The sequence below is a fragment of the Plectropomus leopardus genome, chromosome 20 (assembly GCF_008729295.1).
Source record: "Plectropomus leopardus isolate mb chromosome 20, YSFRI_Pleo_2.0, whole genome shotgun sequence".
Lineage (NCBI taxonomy): Eukaryota > Metazoa > Chordata > Actinopteri > Perciformes > Serranidae > Plectropomus > Plectropomus leopardus.
In genome coordinates, this window is record NC_056482.1 from 2,953,919 (window position 1) to 2,978,653 (window position 24,735).

Below are 24,735 nucleotides of genomic sequence, written 5' to 3' on the forward strand. Positions count from 1 at the left end.
ACGTGTAGTATACTGAAAATATTTTTTTGTGTTTTTTCACATCTAAAAACATAGTGGCATCATGAAAAAAAAAAAATAACCCTGGCATTTAAAGGGTAAAAATTCTGAGATGTATCACTATTCAATATTTATAACTACGACTGATGTTGGTTTAAGAAAAACTCATTGAAAGTTGAAAATTATGTTAATGTATAATATTTTTAATTTTTTTTGTGCAGAGTGGTCTGAGTGTGAGTATTTGACACTACACAAAAAATAATAATATTTAAAAATAAATGTTGCTGCCAGTCATTGTGACATCCTAGGCTGTGATGATGATGATAGTAATAATAATAATAATAATAATAATAAATCTACTTTGCGTGCAGTATATTGAAAATTGTTAAGTTCGTTGTGTGTTTTTTTAATCTAAAAACATAGTGACATTATGACAAAAACCTGGCACTTTAAGGGTTAAAATTCTGAAAATAAATGAATATTTGACATTTAGGACTGATGTTGGTAAAAAAAAAAAAATTAATCAATAAAAGTAGAAAATCATATTAATGTACAATATTTTTTAAAGCTTGATTTTGAGAGGTGCATTGTGTGTGCAGAATGATATAAGTGCATGTAATATTAAAGGGAGCCAAAGGGTTAGAGCGTTCATGCCACTTAAGAGGAAAACTTGTTGGTAATGTTGTTTTTTGTATGAGGCCCAATGTTTAAATTTGCCTTTGCCACCTGATGTGGCATTCGTTCACTGCGTTTGGGGTGCGGTCATCATTACACCAGTAGCGACTGTTGATCTGGAAGATGCCGTAGTCAGTGGATCCATCGTAGTTGTGGTAGGTGGCTTTAGTGTTGTAATCCGACTCCCACTTGCTCAGACAAACCCCTGCAGAGAAAAAAGAACAGACCCATGTGTTACGCCATACGTGGTGTTGCACAATAATAATAAAATGCATGTAGATAAAGAAAAAATTGCTGCAGACTGACAGGCTCATACTCACAGTTAGCCAGGCTGTGGCCATAATAGCCGTCCATCCCATAAGCCTTCAGCACCCGTGCCCATTCACAGCGACTGTAGATTTTAGCACTGGCCAAAGCCACCAAGAGCAGGAACACTAGACTTTTCATGATGGACTCTCTGCTGGACCCAGCAGCTGCTGGTAAATGTCCTTTTATAGTTGAGAAGCTCCACTGAAAATGCTGTGGCTGCTTTACAACAAAGTCCTTGTTGTCTTTGAATTTCATCCAACTTTAACAAAGTAGCTTACAAAGGTGGAATTTCACTTTCGCTCATATGGAAACTTCAAAGACACTGTTTATTTTTCGGGGAGTGCATTATCAGTGTGATAAGAAAGACTGACGTAAAGGATAAGGACAAGGTGAAAACTTAGGTGCAGCTCTGGCACATATATATCTGCAAATGAAAATTACAATCAAGTGGCAGCCATGAGAACTTTTCTTCTTCAAATTCTTTGATCCAAGATCTTTTGTCCATGAAGGCAGGAGTTCAAAGTAATGTCACTGTACAAGCAGGTATGATTAAAGTGGCTGAAAAGCTTAGTGAAGAGTACATAAGACGATCTGGCCATGAACAGGTGAAAATATACTGGTATATACCTGCAGGGCTGTTGAGGACAGTGGGAACATATGAGTTGGTTGGAGGGGACATCAGGATTGGCAAGAAAGTCTGAAATCATCTCGTGGACAAATTACTGTTTCTTATCAGTTACATTCACTAACTGTCCATCAGTCGAACTGCATTAAACTAAAGCCCTGCTCATGTTCTCTACGGTTCTGTTTAACCTCTTGGTGTTGCCATTCCCCATGGGATGATAAGGTGTTGTTCTTGACTTTGACATGCCAGCAATCTGCATCTGAAGATGCAAAAATATCTCCTCCACAGCTGATGTGCTACTTGTTTTGCTGACTGGTCAGAGCATTTGAGGGGATGAGCCATCTTAGTGAAATGGTCTGTCGCCACCATAACATCCACACTCCCTCTGAAGACAAAAATTCCAGGCAGACCAGACCTAAGGAACTTATGATCTTAATACTTTCAAACTGGGCTCTTCCCTTAGGATCCAGTGTCTTGCTGACAAAACAGTAGCGATGCACCAATACCACTTTTTTGGGACTGAGTACGAGTACCAGTACTCACATTTGTGTACTTGCCGATACTGAGTACCGACATGAGTACTTAATGATACCATTATAGTCTGACAGTAGCTTTGAAAACATTATTTATTTTCTTAGATATGTAACACATTAAATATGCAGCATGATACTGTTGCTGACATTTTAGCATTCAGTATTGTGTTTTCATGAACAAACATGACAGTGGCACACATTTTACTTCAGTGTAAAATGTTACACCATCAGTAGATATCAGCACCACACAAGATACCACTAACTTTAGCAAAACAACTTAATTATGTTATTATACGCTAGTGTGGGGGCTATGCCCTTTTATGAAAAAGTGACAGGAACATTTTAACATTAAACTGTGTTTTTCTGAACAAACATGGCACAGCCACACATTTCACTTTCCAATTTAAATGTTGTGTTGTAATGTGGTGTTTGTGAGGTCTAAGCCTTTTTCTGAAAAGTAAGAGGCAGGTTCTTTTTGATGAAGAGAAGCTTCTCTGCATTATCAGCCAGGAGCCTGTTTCTGTTTTCATCTACAATGTAACACTGAGCTAAAGAGCCTTTTACAGTCCACACTACTGCACGGTGCTGAGAGGTATCTGTGTGACATTTGGGCCAGAGTGGGAAACTGCACTTTGTTAACCCCCCAGTACTGCAGCAGTTTGTCTTCCCGTGAAATTTTGGCCTCTCCAAGGAACGTCTCTAACTGAATGGTAGCACCCACTGGTTTACTGCTCAGTGATGCTGATGCTTGCTCTTCTGCTATCTCATCAAACACACTGTCCAAACTGCTTCTGGCCTGGACCTTTTGTAGCTTTCTGGCAGGTGGACACCCCAAATCCTCCTGCTTGTCAGCCTCTCCTTCAGACACCTTCTGTACCTCCACCATCACCATCTCCTTGGCCTCTGTAGCAATGTTGATGTTTGAGGAAAAAGTGATCTTTATACCTAAAACAGGAAAAAAATTATCTTATCTGGCAACAGACATGCTCATCTGAAATTGTCAAAATGAATGCCATTTTATTGCCTTTATATCACATAAAGTAAATAAATCCTGAAATATTTAAATTGTAAACATTGTTTTTTTTCATCATAGGCTACCTCTCTTTCTCATATGCTTAGCAAACACACAAATGCATACAGATATGCACACATACTTTACCTTGGATCAAGTACAGTTGCAGTGCTGTAGAAAGGGTTTTTTTTTCCGTGTCTGTGAAGCATCTCTTAATGGCTGCAGCCAACATTCCCTTCATTGTTTTTATACCTTGGTCCTCCTCTGTTTCTTTGGTCAAGAGTCTCTGAAACACAGTCACAGCAGGAATCACATCTGATGCCAAAGCATTAGAAGAGCTCACTTTCTGGGTTAACTCCTTGCCAGAACAGATAAAGTCTTTTCCATAAGTGTCCACTGGTGAGCGGTGAGATTGTTGGGGAGCTCATACTCGGACCCATATATTCCCAGAGTCCATTTCTGCTCGATGAGAGACTGCACCCTGTAATACGTGCTATTCAAGCGGGTCTGCACATCTTGCTGTAGTGGTCTTATGCGCTGGCTGAGCTGCACCTGGACCAAGTTTTGAATCCACAATTCCTCTGTAAAAATCATAGACTATCATCTCCCAGAAATCCCTCATATGTGGCGGCTCACGTATAAGGGGCTTGCCTTTCCATTATGGCTCCATAACATGCCTATGTGGCCTATGATTGGAAATAATGACGGCTAGTGTGGTGGCTGCGATAGAAATGAAGCTGCTAATGTTTTGAACATCCATCACCATGCTTCTTGGAATGTTATCACCAGAGAGGAAGTCACAGAACATCTCTTATGGGAATCACAGTCATCGCGCAATTGGAAAACTACCTTATTATATATCTCTCTTGTGGATTTGAGCTTTTGATGGTTCAACCAAAATTGTGTTGAAACTGAGTTGCAGAGCACATAATAGTCAAGAGTAACTCGTTGCCTGCTTGTGTACAAGGTCAAGGACCAACACAGTCCACAATTATGTGCTCAAATGGCTCATTGGCTGTTCAAGATTAAACTTAATTATGGAGATATATTGAGAAGTATTTTACAAATTCTGACCACAAAAAGAAAAACAGGCCTTTTACAGCGTCATTTAAAACACAGCCCCAAAAAGGGTCAGTGACTTAGACAAACAGCGCAACCAAAATCAATTGTATTCAACACACGTGTGCACAAAACTTTGCCTAACATTACACATGCAGGCACTCTACAACAAATAAGAAATGACACTAGGCATCAAAAATGCACGCTGCAATGACAAACTACAAATCAGTTAACGCATAGAGAAAAGAGTTACAATGACACAATTGTATACGTGAGTAACTATGCTGGAAAAACGTGCGGCTGCAATACTGAGGCAATCAAGTCCATCTTTTGAGTTTCAAGTTCTCGAAAAGTCATAGTTTTCTTTTCACCAATAGTAATACCATTATAACCACCAGAGTAATAATAATAATCATTGAACAAAAGTTATTGCATCTCCATCTGTAATTTTTGACCCACACATTTTGCATTCTGCAGTTCATTTTTTTTGTTGGCCTTCTTGTAGTTTCTGTACACAAACAAAATTATATTTACTATTATTTTTCAAACTGTTGCTCAGTAACAAAGTAATAATGTTAGTTCTTGGTTCTCCTCTGCAACTTGATTGGATGCATTTGGATTGGTCCAAACAAAGTGGATCTTGGGAATTAGTGTTGACTTTTAAAAATAGCTGTATTTTTATTCTGTGAGCTTGGAGGAAGGTCTCAAATACAGTATTTTCAAGTTAAAAGTTCAAGTCCAATTGGAGTCAGGATGCATTGGTGTTGAAGTCCATTTTCTGTCTTTCTTGATTTTGTCAAGTGAGTCTGAAATCATCAGAGTCTGACTCAAGTCCAAGTCGTGTCACTTGATTCCACACTTCTGGATCATGTGAGAGTTTTTATTTTGCTGAGGTTAAATGTGATTGGGAATCAATCAATAAATTAACACATTTGCCTTTTCTGTGAAGGTATGCAAGTAAAAGGTATTTTTTTCACAAATTCAAGGTAACACGGAAAGACTTATTGTTATACAAATGGTCATTTTGTGGGTACAATATTCCTTTACATTTATTTTTGCTATATATTTATTCATGAGTTGATTTTGGTAACATAATTCAACTCAAAATTCAGTCAGCCTAAGGCACAAACAAGTGTTTTTTCCACATAGAGAGAGACAGACAGCTCAACACTCGTATGACAGGTCTAATCCAATCAAGGTTTTTTTTTCATTTGTACCTAAAAGAAAACCAGTAAATGCCGAAACTTCTTTTTTTAAAAAAAAGAAATCTGTTCACTGGGCAGTGTCTGCATGAGACCCAATGTCTTTTTATTTTACTAAGACATGTCAATGACTTTTCAAAGACCAGAGCAGTTTAATCTTTAATGTCTGTACACCTCCAAAGAAGAAGACATGAAGAAATGACCTCATCATTGATTTACCATTGCTGTTTATTCAGCCACTGTCATTGATGAAAATCAACATTTTAATCTGGTTTTCAAATGAGAACAAATTGAAATTGCCATATTTTTCGTCACTGATCAGATCTGTCACATCATGTAAATATGAATTCAATACTGTGGAAGTAAAGATTCGAATTGTCTTGATTCGATAAGGGTCGTCTGTAGCTCCAGTAACTCTCTGTTTTACTTCTGTCAGATCAAACATACAAACAGTAGAGAAGCTTTAATCTACTGCTGCTTCAGATTGGCGTCTTTCATTACATCGATGACAGTGTCCTGGTTCGTTGATTAAACACCACATCCTGCCACATAGCCACTCAGGTCACGGCCCTGGCAGTGAACGCGCCAGGCCACCCTGAAACCAGACAGAGAGACATCAGCCATCTCTCCACATGTGAATGTTTGTGCAGATAGCTCATCATTGTCACATGATCAGGTCTTACCAGGCTGCGATGCCATTGGGATCCTGCACGATACGTTTGGCACAATTGATCGCCACACCAACATCATCAGTCAGAAGCTCTGCAAAAAAATAAAATCCAGATTTAAATGTTAATTTAAACAGTGACAGTAATGTAACTGTAACTCAGTATATGTGCTACGTTTATTTAGTGCTTTCATGCAAAGCACTTTAAAATCTGCTCATTCATTCATCCTCAAAAGTCCTTTTTTTCTTTCTGAACCTTTTGCATCTTTACTATAAAAAGCTCTACCCTTTATTGTCATATGCTTGATTTGTGCAATTATAGCATCTAAGACCTAAGAGATCTTCCTCTGGACTACAGAATTGCCAGAAAATCTCCACCCAAATGAGTAGGCAGCAGTGTAGCCTGAGAAGTCAAACTAGGGCATCGAAGTGCACAAAGTCCTCGCTGATGCTCTTTCAAAGTATACTGTGCAGGATTTTCCCAAAAAAGGAAAAGAAAAAAATCTATAGGGTCATACCAAAGAAATCTCAGTATTGTAATAACTGAAGGTGAGTCAAATGAGTATAATTTAATCAAATGGCCAGAAAAAAATGTAGGCATTGTCTGTTTTTACACATACCCATGTGCCTCCTTCTCTAACCTTTAGACTTTGTTGCTTAATCCTAACCGGCATGTGTATTTGTCGACATCCCAGCCTTGGTTGCCATGTACTGTCAGTCAGTCAGTCAGTCATTTTCTGTAACCGCTTGTCCTCGTAAGGGTCGCGGGGGGGCTGGAGCCAATCCCAGCTGTCATCGGGCGGAAAGCGGGGTACACCCCGGACATTTCACCAGACTATTGCATTGCCGACACACATAGACAGACAACCATACACGCTTACAGTCACACCTAAGGGCAATTTAGAGTCACCAATCAACCTGAGCTGCATGTCTTTGGACTGTGGGAGGAAGCCAGAAACCCCGGAGAGAACCCACGCAGACACGGGGAGAACATGCAAACTCTGCACAGAAGGGCCCCCGCGCCATGTACTGTTGTTGCCTAAATATGACCTTGTGCAGCCACATCCCATTGAGTGCTTGTATTGAAATCTGTATCTGAAAGAATGTAAAGAGCAAATGGAAAAGGATACCTAAAACATAATATTTAGTCACAGGAGTCCACTAACAAAGCTACAATATGTGACGACTTGGTATGAGAATATGTTGAGTTACTTTGGAAATGTTGATATGATACCATATGAAGTACACAAAGATAATGTATTTGTGGTTTGCAGAAATGTACAATGGCAACATTTTCTTATGGCAAGTGAGCTGTATAATTAACATTTTTATCGACTCAGATGTCAGACAATGGTGGCTGGTCATTAAGAGAACATCCAGAAAGATTTTCGTGAAAATAAGAAACAAAAAAACCCTAAAGTCCCTCCCAATCCCAGTGTAAATTTTGCCCTTGCATACACTCAAACATAAATAGTGGCCATGCAGGGCACTGGCTTACTGTTGGGAGTTTTAGGAGAGGTTCAGCATCTTGAAATACAGTTATGACTTTTGGTTTAGGTGTGGCCCCATCCACCCCTATGAAATATTCCTAAAAAAACATTACAACATGGCGTGTATTAAAATAGGATTAAAGTAGTTAAAGTTTTGGCTGTGGTGGTGCACTGACCGCTGCAACTGATGTGGCATGCATTCGATGAGGGAGTGCGGCCATCGTAACACCACCAGCGGCTGTTGATCTGGAAGATGCCGTAGTCAGCGGATCCATCACTGTCATAGTCGATGGCATCAGTGTTAAAATCCGACTCCCATTGGGTCAGACAAACCCCTGCAGTGGAAACAGAACAGACTCACATGTAGACACCCTGAAAGATCATCATTGGGCATTAAATTCCTGTTTGAAGGTCAATATCAGGCATCAAGTCACTGTTTTATGAGATGTTAGTTGATTGGGACCAGTAATTTTATTTGAGTCTCCACTGGTCACTAGGAAATGGTTCCCAGCCAGGGTAGCTGTTTCCCCCTGTATCCAGTGTTTGTGCTATGCGAAGTTACCATACATACAGAAAGGAATGGCATCAATCATTTCATCTTACTATTTGAATTTTTTTCCCCAAAATGGTGAACTTTGTCTTTAGGCTAGCCATAAAGGTCTAAAAAGTAAATACCCTGAAATTTCTAATGTAACGAAACATTATTTGGTACATCAAGCTCTTCAAATTTGTAGCATTTTTTTGGGGGTGAAAAGTATATATGCAATGTTCAGCATGGCCCTTAAAACTGAAGTTATGTTACACTGTTATAATAAAAATGCATGTAAATAAGTAACACTTTTTGGTCGGGACACAGTAACGGCAGAGTGACAGGCTAATACTCACAGTTGGCCAAGCTGTAGCCATAGTAGCCATCCATCCCATAAGCCTGGAGAATTCGGGCCCATTCACAGCGATCGTATACTGTAGCATTGGCCAAAGCCACCAAGAGCAGGAACACGAGACTCTTCATGATGGATTCTCCGCTGGACCGAATGTCTCCGCAGCTGCCGCCAAATGTTCTTTTATAGTCGAGAAGCTCAGCTGAAACTGCTGTGGTTGCTTTATTTCACACGAACACCTTGTTTTCTTTGAATTTCATCCAACTTTGACAAAGCTTATGAAAGAGGCTGAATTTACATTTTTACTGAATTTGAATGCGGGATTTGGTGTTTGATCTTTGAGGAGACTTGTTTCAGGTGGAGTGTGTTATCAGTGTGATAAAAAAGACTGATATGAAGGACAAGGACAAGGTGAAGTCCAGGCGGAGCTCTGGCACATATATATCTACCAATGAAAATTACAGTGGAGTGGTAGCCATGGCAAAATATTGTTGGTCTAAGTGTCAAAACTTTAGCAAGTTTAGCAAGAAAGCAGGATTCTGAAGATAAGGCACGGTACAGGCAGGTTTTTGAAAAACTTTGAGAAGAGCACATAAGACTATTAGCAGGTTTCCATTACAGCGTTGTGCAAAACTTTAGCAATAATTTTTAAATGTCGATAAAGCACAGTTGCAAGATGACTGCGTTTCCATTAAGTGATGTTCTGCAACTTCTCCTCTCGTAATAACATTCCAAGAAGCATGCCGATGGATGTTCAAGACATTAGCAGCTTTATATCTAATACAGCTACTGCACTACCTGTCATTTTTGACAATTGAAGGCGACTTAGGCGTGTTATGGAGCCATAACCATAAGCCTTGTGTCAGCAACTTTTCTTCCTTTGCTTGATTATGGTGATGTACTGTAGATGCATGCACCAGTCACATGTTTACGTTCACTGGATACTGTGTATTATTATGCTTTGAGGTTTGTCACTGAATGCAAGTATCAGACTCATCATCGCACTTTATACAAAAAAGTTGAATGGTCATCCCTGTCTGTCAGAAGCTCCACTCATTGGTTGATTTTTATTTATAAGGCTCTACTTGGTCTGGTCCCATCCTATCTTGAATTTCACCTCGTTAGGAATCAAGGACATTATAGTTTATGACCCAATGACTGCCTTCTTCTGACTGTCCCTTGTGCCCTCACAGAGCTTGGAAAAGAGGCATTTCGTTATGCTGCACCCTTTGCATGGAACTCCCTGCAAGCTGAACTAAAATTGTCAGGTCTGATCCCACTTGACATCTTCGTTGAACTTCTTAGAACCAAAGAACTCGATAGCATTGTCAATGTTTTTAAAACAGACAAAACACTTTTTTTTTTTTTTTTTACTTTTTCAATAAAAGGTTAAATAAAATAAAATAAAATAAAATAAAATGAAATAAAATAACGGAAAGAGAAGCCCCTTAAATGTGGGAGTGGCCATGTATGAGGTGATAGTCCATGATTTCACAGAGGAATTGTAGATTCAAAACTTCCAGATGATCTGCTTAACTTTTGAAGAGTTATGTGATGTAATAACACTTCTTGCAGTGCTTGCTGCGTCATGCCCAAGGGAGCCAGTTCCTACCGTCAAGCGCATAGCAGAATATAACAGTCTCTTCTTCTGTCCGCACATACAGCGCCATGTTTTTTACAATGTCATGTGACTCTTTGTTGAGCATCATGTGACCATAGACTGTGTATAAAGATGGAAGACGCACCCCCACTTACCCCTTCTATGCTTAAGTGAGGCTAATTTATCCTGGAAACTGCGGCTTGCCAATTTCTTCTGTGTTGCGTGCGTGGTTGTCAACAGAATTAGACAGTGAAAATATTCTGGTAATTTTTACTCAAAGATCAGACTTTGGCTTGGAATGACCCCTCTCAAGGTCATTGCACTGCATGTGATGTAACTTTCCAGAGCTGCTAAAATAAAGTTATTGCTTGGGACAATTCATTACTCATTAGATACTGATAGGGACTACCAGACTGTACATTATTGCGGCCAGGGGAGTGATGAGAGAAAATTACACAGCAGAGGGGCTATTATACTGTCAGGTATAAAGGAGAATGTTTCCTTCCTGACAGCAGACCCTGAGGCATCTGTTTGAGTGAAACTTGTCCTAAAATCTAGCGTTGCCATATCAAAATATGAAAATTAAATCCTAAACTTAAAAAAAAAAAAAAAAAAAAAAAAAAAGTTATACCTTCATTGAACCCCTTTGTAAATTGGCAAAAATTAATGATCTGGTGAACAGAATGTATATTCTGCATTATAAAGGTCCAGTGTATTGGATCTGTTCAATCATTACGCCTCCAAAAAAGATGACATGAAGAAATGACCCCAGACACCTTGTTGTTGATTTGCCATTCATGTTAATGAAGCAACAGTCAATATTGAAAACGCAAGCATTTTGATCTGGTTTTAAAACAAGCACAACTGATACAAGCTGAAATCACTACATATCTCTTAACCAATCAGATCACATCATGTACATATAAACTAAATAGACTGAAAGTAAAGATTTGAACTCTGTTTTAACAGGAGTCATCTATAGCCGTCTGACTTACTTTTGTTAGATCAAACATACAAACAGTGCAAATGCTTTAATTTCCTGCAACTGACAAATGAAAGATTATGTCGATGACAGCGTCCTGGTTCCACGCTTTGACTAAACACCACATCCTTCCACAAAGGAGCTAATGTCATGGTTTTTGCAGTTATTTTTCCAGGCCACCCTGAAACCAGACAGAAAGACATCACCCATCTCTTCATGTGCAGATTCGTGAAGTTAAGACATCACAATCACATGATCAGATCTTACCAGGCTTCAATGCCCTGGGGATCCCTAACGACACGTTTGGCGCATGTGATCGCCACGCTGATATCATCTGTCAGAACCTCTGCGGAAAAAAAGAAAATAAAATCTGGATGTGAATGATCATTTAAAAAATGGACATTAATATAACTGAAAGTACAACACAATGTGCTACATAATAAGTAAGTGATGAATCATCCATTATAATAACTTAAAAATAACTTTTATGCCAAGCACTTTAAAATTTGCCTCTCATTCACTCATCCACATTCTAGTATTATATTTGAATCTTTACTACAAAGAGCTCTGTGCTTTACTGTTCCTACAGTAATGCTTTTTTGGGGGGGTGGGGGGTGGCAGAGAAATTAAGACTCATAGAAAAGAGATCTCTCAGTTGTCTCTTCTCTGCCGCCCCCCTCCCTGCATTGTTAAAGTTTATGGTGTGGTGGCTCATCACTGACCACTGCAGCTGATGTGGCATCCGTTCTTTGAGCCGGGGGTTTGGCCGTCATCACACCACCAATAGCTGTTGATCTGGAAGATGCCATAGTCAGTGGATCCGCCGCGGTTGTGGTTGATGGCTGTGGTTTTGTAACGTGACTCATAGTAGCTCAGACAAACCCCTGCAGTGGAAACAACAGTTAAGACCCCTTGAAAGATCAGCGTTGAGCATTTAGACCCACAAGCGACCCTTGTCTGAAAGGTCTATCATGCATTAAATCACAGTTTTATGGGGAGTTATCTTCCTTGGTTGTAAACGGTAATTTCCTTCGGTCTCAACTGGGGGCCTGGAAATGGTTCAAAGAAAGGCTAGCTGTTTCATGCTGGGCCCAAGAGTGAGGCAACAATCATCTTCTCTTACTCTCACCAAACATATTTCCCAAAATGATTACCTTTTTCTTTAACTCACTGAGTGCCATTGACGTTTATATACGTCATTCAAAAGCCAACGCTTGAATGCCATTGACGTATATATATATCAAAGTGTGTTTTCGGCTGGCACAAGGGGACACTTTCACACTCCCTGTGTGTAATTTTGGGGCTGCTGGGATTCGTAGATGTACTACAAAAGACAGTAGATCAAAACATGAAGTGGAGTAGCCGGGATCAGAGAGCAGAGTGATCTGTACAGAGGTGATTTGAAACTATAGCAACAAAGCTACACCAAGTCAATATCAGTATAAAATGCCCCCCAAAAAACAGAGAGGGTCAAGTGGCCACCAGCGAACACTGGAAGAAACTCTCATGCCCCCCATGCTCTTGACTGATCTGGCTTTTCTCAACGCAGAGGAGCAGCAGCTCTACTCCGAGCTCCTCCCAGATGACCGAGCTTCTCACCCTATCTCTAAGGGAGAGCCCAGCCACTCTACGGAGGAGGCTCATTTCGGCCGCTTACACCCGCGATCTTGTTCTTTCGGTCACTTTGCATATTCATTTTACAATTTTGTACAAATTTGTACAAAACATTCTGTGGGTCTTGAAAGATGACTCATAAGGACCAGAAAGCTGGCACAAGCCACTTTCCATTATATAATAGGGCTGGCACTCAATGAGTTAAGAGCTCTTTCCCTCATGGAAAATTTATATTAGATAATTAGGGATGTCAAAGCTAACGCATAAAATAACTTGTTGACAGAAATTCATTTTAATGCCACCATTTTTTTTGGCATGCAATTAATGCTCACATGTTCTGTAATAATAACCCTCAGCCCACCAAGTAGTTTGGGAAATCAGAAAGCGATGCAGCAGCAACGTTGTGGATGGCAGCAGAAACATACCTCCTGGCACAGAAATGGATAAAGAAAATGGTCTACTGAATGGAAAGTTCTGCTATAAAACCCGGCCAGCTGATGCACAAGGCCCTCCCCCTTGCCACAGGCAGACAACAGTGGATAGTTTGCAGCTGACCTGTCCTTTAGGGCATTGAACATAAAGTCAGCAAACTTACCACTGATGCAACATGACTGCAGTAGCCAGGCAGCTCCTGTTCATGTATATGCCCTGCGTCGCACACAGCCTCCAACTAGCCATCACAGTTTCTCTACAGAAATATGCTGATGTTTCTCTTTCAGCATATTTTTGAGCATGCAGTACCTTTTAGGTTATTCTGGAGTAACTGTCATTGTTCTGGATTGTTGCAATATACGTACATCCATTTGCACAAAGCAAGCATATTTGTACACTCCCATATTGATAAGAATACTAAAAACATTTAGAACGGATAAAAAATAATCAGTTAATTTGCATTAATCGTGAGTTAACTATGGACAATCGTGTGATTGATCACGAGTAAATATTTTAATCGACTGACGGCCCTGGAGTTAATATTAACATGCAACAATAGTAAAAGGTAGTGAATAGGCTGGTGTGGTGCACAGTATCTGCAGACGGACAGGCTCATACTCACAGTCGGCCAGGCTGGTGCCGTAGTAGCCATGCATTCCATGAGCCTTCAGCACTCTGGCCAATTCACAGCGCTCATACTCTTTGGCGCTGGCCAAAGCCACCAAGAGCAGAAACGCTAGACTCCTCATGATGAACGTTTCCACAGCTGCTGCTAAATGTCCTTTGATAGTTGAGAAGATCAGCTGAAACCACTGTGGCTGCTTAATTTAACACAAACTTCTTGTTTTCCTTGATGTTTTGTTTGAATTTTGTCCAACTTCAACAAATCTGTTAAAAGAAGTGAAATGTCACTTTTTACTCAGTTTGAATCAATGTTTTTAGGTTTGAGCTTTGAGCAGGTGTTTGTTTTCAGGCAGTGTGTTATCAGTGTGATAAGAAAGACCAATGTGAAGGACAAGGACAAGGTGAAGTCCAGGCAATTTGCACAAATTTCTCTCTAAATGAAAATTAAGCAATGGTGTGGCTGTGAATCAAACTGACTTAAAAAAAAGCTGTACATGGCCAATCCAGGTTTGGACCCAAAAGTTTGTTTAGAGCCTAGCATTAGCTTTTTACTTCTGGGTATCGCATTTAGGCTTCAAAGACCAGAAAGGTTGGTGTTGATTTGTGACAATTATTTTGCTGAACAAAACCTGTAAGTATCATAAATGTTTGTTTACCCCAGAGCTTATTTTCTGCAATGATCAGAAATCCAATGGAAAAATCCCATAGGCTTTGTGACGCCAGAACGCTAATTTCAGCATCGACCTACAGAAAAACATTGATCTGTACCCTTCTGGCAGGGACTGATGATGTAGTGAGGTGATTAGCCTCTAAAAAAGAAGTGCAAACACCAGTGACTCCAAAGTTTGAATGCTGTCTGTTCATAGTTGGCCTGCTAACATTATAAATGCCATGCCATTGTTCCGATGGCTCCATCTCTCCAATAAATGAGCCACTGGACGGAAAGCCTGTTTCTCAGACAGCCCATTATACCACAAACAAACACCCCTTGCCCCAAAGTCCTGTTTCTTCAAAGGTGCACACACCTGTTGAGTTTTGCCTTTTTTGCTTTGCTATATTTATTTGAGAATCTGAGAATCTAATTGCCTTTGGTACTTTTTATTTCCTGGACTGGTTACACACAGAGTCACACAGAGTTTATAGCTTCTTTCTTGGAATAATAAAGCAACCGTCCTCAGAAATCCTGCAATCCGACAGTGCTGTCTGTTTGAGGTTTGGTCCATTACTTTTGTCCAGACAGAAATATCTAATTATTGGGTTAAATTGGTGGAACTCTGTGCAGACATTCACAGTTTTAATATATTCTAGTGAGTGATCCCTTATCTTTCATAGGGCCATCATTACATGTATCGAATACTTTGGTTTATGGCCAAATATCTACAAAATTTATGACGATCCCAACAGCCTCAGCTGCACTTTATGTTAACTTTTGGTTCTATAAGCATTCTGAGAATGGTACAATGCAACCACTGAATGTTTTCGTAACATTTTCAGTGGCGGGTTTACTTTATGTTCCTAGAATCTTCTCTTTAAAGTTTAGGCCACATTCTCTATACATTTTTTTTTAATGTTTCATTTTATTGTTAATATATCACAATACATTACATTACATTAGGGTGAAATGTTTTCCTCAAAACGTTATTGCAACTTGTAATTAACGTTAGGAAATGTGGGAACTCTTCCTGCTAGCTGGGTATTTGCCAATGCTTACTAACATGCCTCAGCACTGCAGGTTAATTTTCATAGAAATGATGAGAAACCAATGGCTGCCGGGCCAAAAACAGATGTTTACAGGATTTACAGTACATGGGTTAAAGCATGCACAAAACACTAATATGATCCTTTAAACTTGTTTTGACAGATTGTTAGGGTAAGTCATATCACCGCAGTGATTGAGACTGAGACAAAAGTGAAGGCTTCCCTGTTTCATAATGTTTGTTCAGACTGGCCGACAGTCAAAACAAACAACATACTGATAAAAAGAGACATTTCTCGTAAACTCTGCAGAACAGGAAACTGATTCTGTTTTGACCTCAACTCTCTCAACTCAGATGTCTCTTCACGTTGCCAATCAGTACTATGGCATTGAAAATCTGAAAATCTCCCCTCAGGCTCACATTGGAAAAAATATAGTTGATCTCCTGAGAGCTGAAATGGTCATGGTAAAACTGTACTGATTTGTATTTGTGGAGAGAAGTTGGGAGTTTCCCATTCCTTTGAATACAGAGAGTTTATTAGGCCAGCATCCAGTGGGCATTAGAGGAACTGCAGATTTGTGGGGACCAGTTTTGAACCTCAAAAGTTAAAAATATTTTGTAAAAAATTGTTGGCATTTTTTGACAAAGAGGAGTATAGAATTTGAAATTGTAAAAATGTTTGAATTTGAGAAAATGTCTTTGGAATGTGAGGACATCTACTGCACATCTGACCTTTGTGGGTTTTTTTTTTTTTTTTACCTTTTCCCCCGCTCACTTATTAAAAGCTTTTTTAGGGCGTTTTTCTTATCTGCTGTGAGGGTCCAAGGATGGAGAGATGTTGTATGCCATAAAGCCCTCTAAAGCAATTATTATTATTTTTTTGAGTGAGGACTTCTTTTAAAATGACATTTTGACAAATGAGCATGTTTTTGAAAGGCAGGACCTTTATTAAAAGCAAGGTGATCTTTAGAAATTGAAATTTTTTTGGTAAGTGAAGACTGGTACATTTTCAAAAAAGGAGTTTTTTTAAAATGAGGATGTGATGACATTTTATAAAATGTGATGACGTGTTTTTTGCTGATGAAAGTATTTTTTAAATTAAATGAATTTTTTAGAAAATGAAGAATTGACCTTCACCCTTACATGGCTTTTCTAGTCATTTTTGACCACTCAAAGCACCTTCACACTATGAATCACATTTCCGTATTCACACACACATACACTAGTGGCCAAGACTGCCTAAGTTGGAAGTGAGGTCATTTTTTTTAAACATTTTTTTGGATGAGCATAATGTGGAGGAATAGACATTTCAGAATTTAGATTTAGAAGTTTGCTCCAAAAAGTAAAAAAAAAACAAAAAACTTGTCTTTACCAATCAACCTTAGACTGAAGACTGAATTTATTATTTTGTTATTTGGGACTTACACTGCTAATGACACCAACACTTTATACAAAAGTTAGAAAAGCAGAGGAGCTGTCTGTCACCGCCGCTTCCATTCTGAGACATTTTATCATAGGGAGCTGTAATCACACTCATAATGGAGTTCCTGAACTCCATTTACTGCACTAACTTTCTCTATTTTCTCACTGCGCTGTGTTTTCAGTCTCTCCTCCCTCTCTGTCTCATCTCAAACCTGAAACACTGGCGCAGAGCGCAATTAATCAGCGGGCCGAGTGAAGGCAGTCGGATCAATTAAGCTGCACACTGAGTGGGGAGACTAGAATGGATCCATCTGAGGGAAGAGAGGGAGCCTGAGGAGATGTTGAAAACTGTGTAAACAATGATGCAGCTTGGAGATACAGCTGTACATTTCTAAACAGCTATTGTTGATTTTTTACTTGCCTCTGTTATTTAATTCATCTCATCTTCTTAAGTTTCCTGTATAAATATAGCAACTCAGGTCAGTTTGAGATCCTTTGTTCAGATAAGTAAAAACCCTTTGGTAAATGGATGGATTTGTACTTGTATAGCCCTTTTTTAGTCTTTTGACCACTCAACATGCTTTCACACTACTTGTCACATTCACCCATTCACACACACATTCATACATTGCTGACCAAGGCTACCGTGCAAGGTGTTATCTGCTACACTATTTTCAAACGCACTCATTTTTGGTTTCAGTATCTTGCTCTTGCTTACTTTGATAGGCAGACTAGAAGAACAAGGGATTGAACTCCTGATCTTCCAATTAGTGGATGACCAGCTCCACATCCTGAGCCACTGGCCTGTTCTTATTCTGAAGTCATCAATACTGCAGCTTTTGCAGTGCTTTCAATGTTAGATTGGGATGCCAAAAGCCACCTTTCGTGTGCACATGATGCATGGACAGGCGGCATCAGATGAGAATGCAGCCGGACGGAACCTGTCACGTCCACGTAATATGCCACTGCACTGTGTCTGGCTGAAACACTGCTGGTATTGATGTAAAATAAGGAGCATGAAGGTCCCTATGGGGTGGTTGGAAGGGTCCATGGATGGATCCAACAAATCCCGAACTTTCATGATGAGTCCGATGTTTACTTTGTTTACTTCCTGTCGGAGTGTGATGTTTTTTCTACACCTAACCATCTGTGCCAGCATGTACATTTGTTGATGTCGCAGTGTTGGTTGCCATGTGCTTTTGTTGCCTAATCATAACCACATGCAGCGTAATTCCACCATGTGATTTTGTTGACATCACAGTAGCTGCATCCTGGAACATGAAGAGCAGATGCAAATGCTGTTTTTATGTACTGTTATGACATAACTTAGATAATTTTGTCCCATGTTAAACCAATAGTCAGTTTTGTTTTTTATTGTAATGCTATGTCAGTTGTGTACCTATGCGTTGTGTAAAACCATAATTCACCACTGTTTTGACATAACGTTAAGTAATTTATGTACAGTCCATGTGCACTGATGTTACATTTAATTACAAGTATGATTTTTTTGGTAAACCGAAGTAAGTAGTTTTGTTGCCTAAACATGACTGCTATTGTTTTACAACAATACACGTATTATAGTGAGTTTCAGCTGTTTGGCACATAGCTATGCTCATGGTTGTCATATAATATATATAACAATATAATAATGCTATTTCTAAGACAGTCCCCTCAAATGCACAAAGAGGAGGTTGACCAACACATTCTCATTGCAACTGGTCAAATGTTGCAGCTTTGTCTGTAGATTTCCATGTCTACATATTATGAGTAAGACATCCTTCTGTCTGTTCATTATGCTCCAATATGCCACTACCGCAATGTCATCAATGCACATGGTGGAATGATGTGGCACCTGGTTGTGTTTAGGCAACACAAGCACAAGCAATAAAGTCATGGAAAGTTCGGTTTAGGGCTAGGAGACACATGGTAAGGTGTAGAAAAAAACAAACTTCCGAATAGGAAGCATACACTGGACTCAAAGTCCAGGTTTGTGGGAACCATCCACCTCCACTCCTGCCAGCCTTATATGTGCCCTTGCACTCCTTATATTATATTACGTCATCACCCGCAGCACAACAATCTGACGCCGTTCATGTAAACATGAAAGGTTTTGTTCGTCCACATTCTCAAGTCATGCCACCCATGCACAAATCAGACTGATACAGCAGGTGTCTTCTAGCCATCCATGACCGGTTTTATCTGGTGGCGTTCTCACGAAGGGTGCCTTTTGGCGTTGCACACATATCGCTGTAAGGCTGAGACAACAAAATGTTGAATTGTATTCTAAATGACAGCTGTTCATTTCCCTTTCCTCACAACTTAAGCAAATCATTATTTCAAACAGGACGATGATGCAGTAACAAAATTGTTATTTAACTCAAACCACAATTTTTTCTTAAATTCTTTTAGTTATTTTTGTGCCTAACCCTTACCAACATTAACTGTACTGCAGCTCTGTGAAAGTAGAAACCAGTTTTATTTTCCAGCAGTAACAGTTTTGAAAGGTACAGACACTTTTTTTGTACTGCTGATAGGAGCTTCAGACCAGGAAAAGCCTGTGTGCCTTTCGAAAAGGAAGTTACAAACAACAATATTTTTATGGTTTGAAAAGTCTAAGCGGATCTAGTGGATGGATGCAGGGGGCTGGGGAAGTGAGAGTTTGGCTGAATAAAGGGACAGAGAGGCAGAATGGGCAGGATCTGTGACAGTGGTTTAACCTGTTATAGAATATATAAAACATTTTAAATTGTATTTTAAATATTTTTTCGTTACAGTAATTGCACATGGAAACTACAGTACAATTATGGTTATTAAAACCGTGGTTATGGCAACAACTTTTGTTGTCCACACCCTCACTTTCTACCTCACTATACAGAGGACATACCCCTGCTCTGTCAGTGCTTTTTGAGTACAAGCATAACACCAAATGCCACCTTTAGCATCCAACCAGAATGTGACTGGATGGCATCAGGTGAGAATGTCTTTGGACAGAAATGTTGGTATTGTTATGACACGCTGGTGGACGGTCGGAGGGCACCAAGTGCGTTCCCATGTCACATATTAAAAGAGGCTCAGGTATTGTTACCGTTGTGCAAGTGAAGACAACCTAAAATAAATTGTTTATTAATATTGATGGATTGTGGTATTCTGCAATTCAGTCCATGCGTTCATCAAACTTCATGTCGTGCCCAAGTTTAGACCCATGTCATACAGTGAAGCTTGCACTAAACTGATAAGATTGCTAAAATCTCAGAGTCTGTAGGAGGCTTAATGGTCTCTAGCACCTAGGATTCCACATCTAGACCTATTTAGGAGATTAACCGCTAACCACCACAGGAAGGGGGTCTTACCTTAAGATACGGAGGAGGACCAAGCCTGGTCAGCCAGTGAGAAAGACCCAGAAAGAAAAATGACTCTTCTCGTTAAACAAGTTGTGATCTTTTTCATTTAAAACAAAGTCAGCAAAAAATTCTGAAGCCCAGTACAGCAAACGCCCAAAAAGATTAAAAAACACCCTGAAGAGTGGCTACAACTGTGAAAACCCCTGAAAGAAGTCCAGAGCTTTGAGTCTGTCCACCCTTATATTTGTTCTGTACTGGGACTTCCTGATTTGATGAGTAGGTGGTTTCATTTTCACTTGGTGAAAGTCTCGCTTGCTCAGACAGAAACAGAAATATAGGTTTCAAATATTTATGACAACTTCAAAAAACAATGCAGAAAAGATGATTATAGAGGATACAGAAAAGGGCATTTAAGAGTGGGTACATGAGATTATACACTATATATGGAGTATAAAGAAAAATACTTGTGTGGCCACAAAAGGAATGATTTGATTAAATGTATACCTGTAAAAATGAACGTTTACATGAGATTATAGGTGAGCAGCATAGTACATCAATTTAAGTTCACATAAGAATCAAGATTCTAGCAGAACAATTACAAGACCGCACCCTGTCACCATGTCTGTGTTGTACATTTCCTGTTTTTGCACCTTCCCTTCACATTTCCTATGCTGCAAGTTCCCCTTTTTCTCCCTTCACTTTTCACTTAACTTTCCAGCACAGATACAAAGTTGAGGTGCAAAAGGATTCATTTTGTGTACAGTATGACAGAGTAAATCAATGTAAATTCGATACATGAGGATGAGTGCAACAAAAATGATTATATGTATGAATCAAAAGGATGTGCTAAACAGAGTGAAGGAAACAAATTAAAACTTGATTTAGCTTGGGTTAAGAGCATAGCTGATGCCCCCCACAGCTTGGGAGCATCATATTTATATGAGCACAAACCGAGGCAAAGTCATTGAATACCTCCGCTTAGACAGTGCTTTTGGCACCTTTATTGCCACTGCATAATATGGCACGGGACGGTGTCATGATATGCAAATATGCCGGGAAAGACTTGGTCGCTATATTACCATATGCCACTGGACAGCTGGATACGCTAATGAGCAGCATGACCTGAGAATGTGGCTGGATGGAACTTGTGTTTCCATGATAGGTGGCAGGAGGGGTGTAGGTTGAAACGCTACAAGTAATGACTTGATTTGAGGATCACAAGGGCGGGAGTGGTGGTGGATGTGTTCAGCCTTGGAGTGCATTGTTCGCTTTCTGTCTAAATGTGATTTTTTTTTTCTTACACCGTACCATGGGCCTCCTTCCCCTAATCCTAACCATCAGTGGCAGCGTACCAATTTGTTGGGTGCCATGTGCCTTTTTTGTCTAAACATTACCATGTGCAGCATCATCCCACCATGTGCTTGTGTTGACATCACAGTAGCAGCATCCCAGAACGTAAAGACAAGATGCAGAAGGATAACTAAGGTGTAATATGTAGACGCAGAAGTCCACTGCAAAGTGGCAAAATGTGATGACTGGGGATGAGAGCATGTTTGGACATGAGGATAATATGAAATTAAAAATTGTAAAATATGAAAAAATAAAACTTCGAAATACTGACTTTATCGATTTTGTTCTCTCACACAAATTCAACAAGCAATTTTAGGAACAAGCTGAGGTGGCTAGAGGATGTAAGAGCCAAAAGTTCATATACCTCTCTTTTTACCTCCTTCAATAGGAGATGGAAATTTGTGACATGTAACTGCACTGTGACTGCAGTTTGTCAGCCCTGGAGGTCAGAGGTTTTCTATGAATTCTATAAGTTGTGAAGAAGACATCATTTTTGTGGTCAATTACAAGTGTAATGTCTGCTCCATTTTTAAGGTGGTTTATTCATTAAGAAGAAATAAACTTCATAATCCTCTGAATTGTCACTGAAATATCTCCAAATCTTAGATAGAAACCACTTAATGATCATTCAGTAGATGAACTCAGTGCACCTACAATATGATTGTATCTGTTGAAATCACTGGAACAACCCTTTTTTTGTTGCTGTCATGAGACAGGGGGAACAACATATTTCAGCATCACTTCAGCTGACATTTTCACAGGGGAAAAATAGGGAAGTAGTTATTTCCAATGAGTGCTTAATGCCATGGTTACATTTGGGAGCAGTACAGATAATGTATGTGTCTTTAAGAAAGGGATGTATTTACACCTTTTCAACATCTTGCAGAATAGTGTCTCGGGTGGTTTGAGCAATCATATTTCAGTCTATCTAGAATGCATCTTGGATTAATTTCCTTGGATTTGACTCTTTGAATATTCGATAGCCATGCTTCCTGCCCAAGTTGCATGCTGGGCTCTATTTTCTCTTCTGATGAAGCTAGGCTAGAAGTCTCCCTTAATTCCAGTCTTTATACTAAGCTATTCTTAACATTACCTCCCTCTATACTGGACCCACCAACACATTCTCAACCCAACTCTTCATATGTTGCCGCTTTGCAGTGGACTTCTGCATCTACATATTAGGTATTCTTCTGCACCTGCTGTTTACATTCCAGGATGCCCATACTGTGACAACACAAGCACATGATGAGATGAGACAGCACATGACACCGGGACATCAACTAAGGCACATGCTGCCATTCATGGTTAGGATTAGGGGAAGGGGCACATGGTAAGGTGTACAAAAAAACCCCATCACATTTAGATGGGAAGTGAACACTCGACTCCCGCGTGAAAGTCCGGGTTTGTGGGCCCTCTGCCACCCACCCTATAGGCACCCTTACACTCCTTATATTACCTGCAGCATTCTGTCATGTTTCATGCATGCGTGCTGCACGTGCTGTCCAGCCATCCTCTGGCATATAATAATAGGACTAATTTTGTCCATACATGTACATGTTGGCCAGATATGCGGAAAGGTGATATGACTTGAGAATCCGTCTGTACGGAACCTGCTCAGTTTGTATGATATGTCACAGAATAGTGTGAATGCTACTGATAATGTAATAGAAGGAGTGCAGTGAGGGTCCAAGGATAAAGGATGTATGCTGTAAAGCCCTCTGAGGCAACCCTTACCATGTGCCTCCTTTCCCCTAATCCTAACCATCTGTGCCAGCATGTGCACTGGTTGATGTTCCAGCATTGGCTGCCATGTGCTTGGGTTGCCTAAACCAAACCATGTGCATTTGTTGACATAATGGTAGCAGCATCCCTGAAACAGCAGACACAGGAGGAGAGCTGGGTGTTTGGTCATGCAAAAGAAAAAATCAGGTGACCAGGAATGTAGAAATGTGATGAAAGCTGAACTAACTAATGGTTGTTTTAAGGTTTCTTACTGCAGCAGCTGAAAGACATGCAAGAAAAAAGTCTTCAATTTCTAATTTGTTAATTTTGAGCCAACAGTCCTGCTAATCACAGATTATGAAGCAAACACTGATATTTTTTTAGACAAACAATACACCACCATCTCTGTCCATGTGTTTATTCTCACTCTTGATCAGTGGAGAGAGATTTTGTTTATGTGTGAGAGTCCCTGCTGAACGTCTGAGTCATTCTTTAAACAGACTGATTGTTCTGTCAGATGGTGTTTTAGCTTCAGCACACCTGAGAGTTGCTGGACTCACAGACCACCTGTGTCTCCAATAAAATTGACAAAGGTGTACGCTGTCAAACCTTCAAAGGACTGTTCACCCCAAGTCAAAAAACAACATTTTTCCTCTAACTTGCAGTGCTTTATATCAATCTAGATTGTTTTGGTGTGAGTTGCCGACTGTTGGAGATATCAGTAGTAGAGATGTCCGTCCTCTCACCAATATCATGGAACTAGATTGCACTCAGCTTGTGGTGAACTCAACAGCAATGTCTCTTTCCAGATATGATCACCTGGTTACTCAAGATAATCCATAGACCTTGTTGTAAGAAGTTTCATGTAGGAACTATTTTCTTTCTACTGCAGGTGGATGAGCTACCGCTAAATAAACCTTTGCTTCTGCAAAGTCAGTACATTAACATAATCTTAGAAAAAGTCACATTTTTGTGTTAAACTAAATGTGTCAAATTCAGAGTACCACACCTTGGTAATGCGGTTGTGAGTTGATTAACTCTTTCGTGTATATGCGTCGACCAGACCTGAACTGTTCTATGCATTCTGCACATGCTCCATAGCTTTGACCCAGAAGTCAAGCAGCATAAATTCTTAGATAAAAGCCAGAAACAAAAGCTGGGAAGAAAACAAAAAAAGACAACGGTAGGTATCAAATCAGACAGGCTAAACATAGCCTTACTTTTCAACTTCTATTGTTGGGCTAATTTAGGACCAGAGCTGATGGGCTAAACACAGAGAAATAGTCAACATATTTTCAACATTTGGGCTAAATTAGGACCAAGTCAGACAGGCTTAACATGGACCAATTTTCAGTTACGATTTTTTTGGCTAAATTAGGACCAAGTCAGATGGTCTAAACATAGACCAGTTTCAATCAAGGCTATGACCAAAAAAAAAAAGACATCTAAATAACGTCCGATGCGCGGTGGGAAATACTGATGACATGTACATGTTTCATTG

At 39.7% G+C, this 24,735-nt stretch overlaps 2 protein-coding genes across 2 annotated transcripts; both read right to left on the minus strand.

The window, feature by feature from the left end:
• Nucleotides 1–5,814: 5,814 nt before the first annotated feature.
• Nucleotides 5,815–8,581, minus strand: LOC121959740 (lysozyme C-like). The gene is given in 4 exon segments (XM_042509211.1): nucleotides 5,815–6,007; nucleotides 6,096–6,174; nucleotides 7,746–7,904; nucleotides 8,455–8,581. Coding segments are annotated over 4 exon segments (492 nt in total). The 3' UTR covers nucleotides 5,815–5,880.
• Nucleotides 8,582–10,830: 2,249 nt separating this feature from the next.
• On the minus strand, nucleotides 10,831–20,398 carry LOC121959723 (lysozyme C II-like). Its single transcript, XM_042509192.1, has 5 exons — nucleotides 20,172–20,398; nucleotides 13,701–13,966; nucleotides 11,755–11,916; nucleotides 11,300–11,378; nucleotides 10,831–11,213 (listed from the first exon to the last, which is right to left on the minus strand). The coding sequence occupies exons 2-5, from the start codon at nucleotides 13,825–13,827 to the stop codon at nucleotides 11,147–11,149; spliced, it is 435 nt and encodes a 144-aa protein (XP_042365126.1). The 5' UTR covers nucleotides 13,828–13,966; nucleotides 20,172–20,398; the 3' UTR covers nucleotides 10,831–11,146.
• Between the last annotated feature and the right edge of the window lie 4,337 nt (nucleotides 20,399–24,735).

Bases quoted from the DNA above. Each gene is read 5' to 3' on its own strand.
- LOC121959723 (XM_042509192.1), bottom strand. From the start codon at position 13,827: ATGAGGAGTCTAGCGTTTCTGCTCTTGGTGGCTTTGGCCAGCGCCAAA. The intron at 11,917-13,700 runs GTGAGTATGAGC...TTTCCACTGCAG, and splicing joins CGGCACCAGCCTGGCCGACT to GGGTTTGTCTGAGCTACTAT. The intron at 11,379-11,754 runs GTCAGTGATGAG...TTTTTTCCGCAG, and splicing joins ATGCCACATCAGCTGCAGTG to AGGTTCTGACAGATGATATC.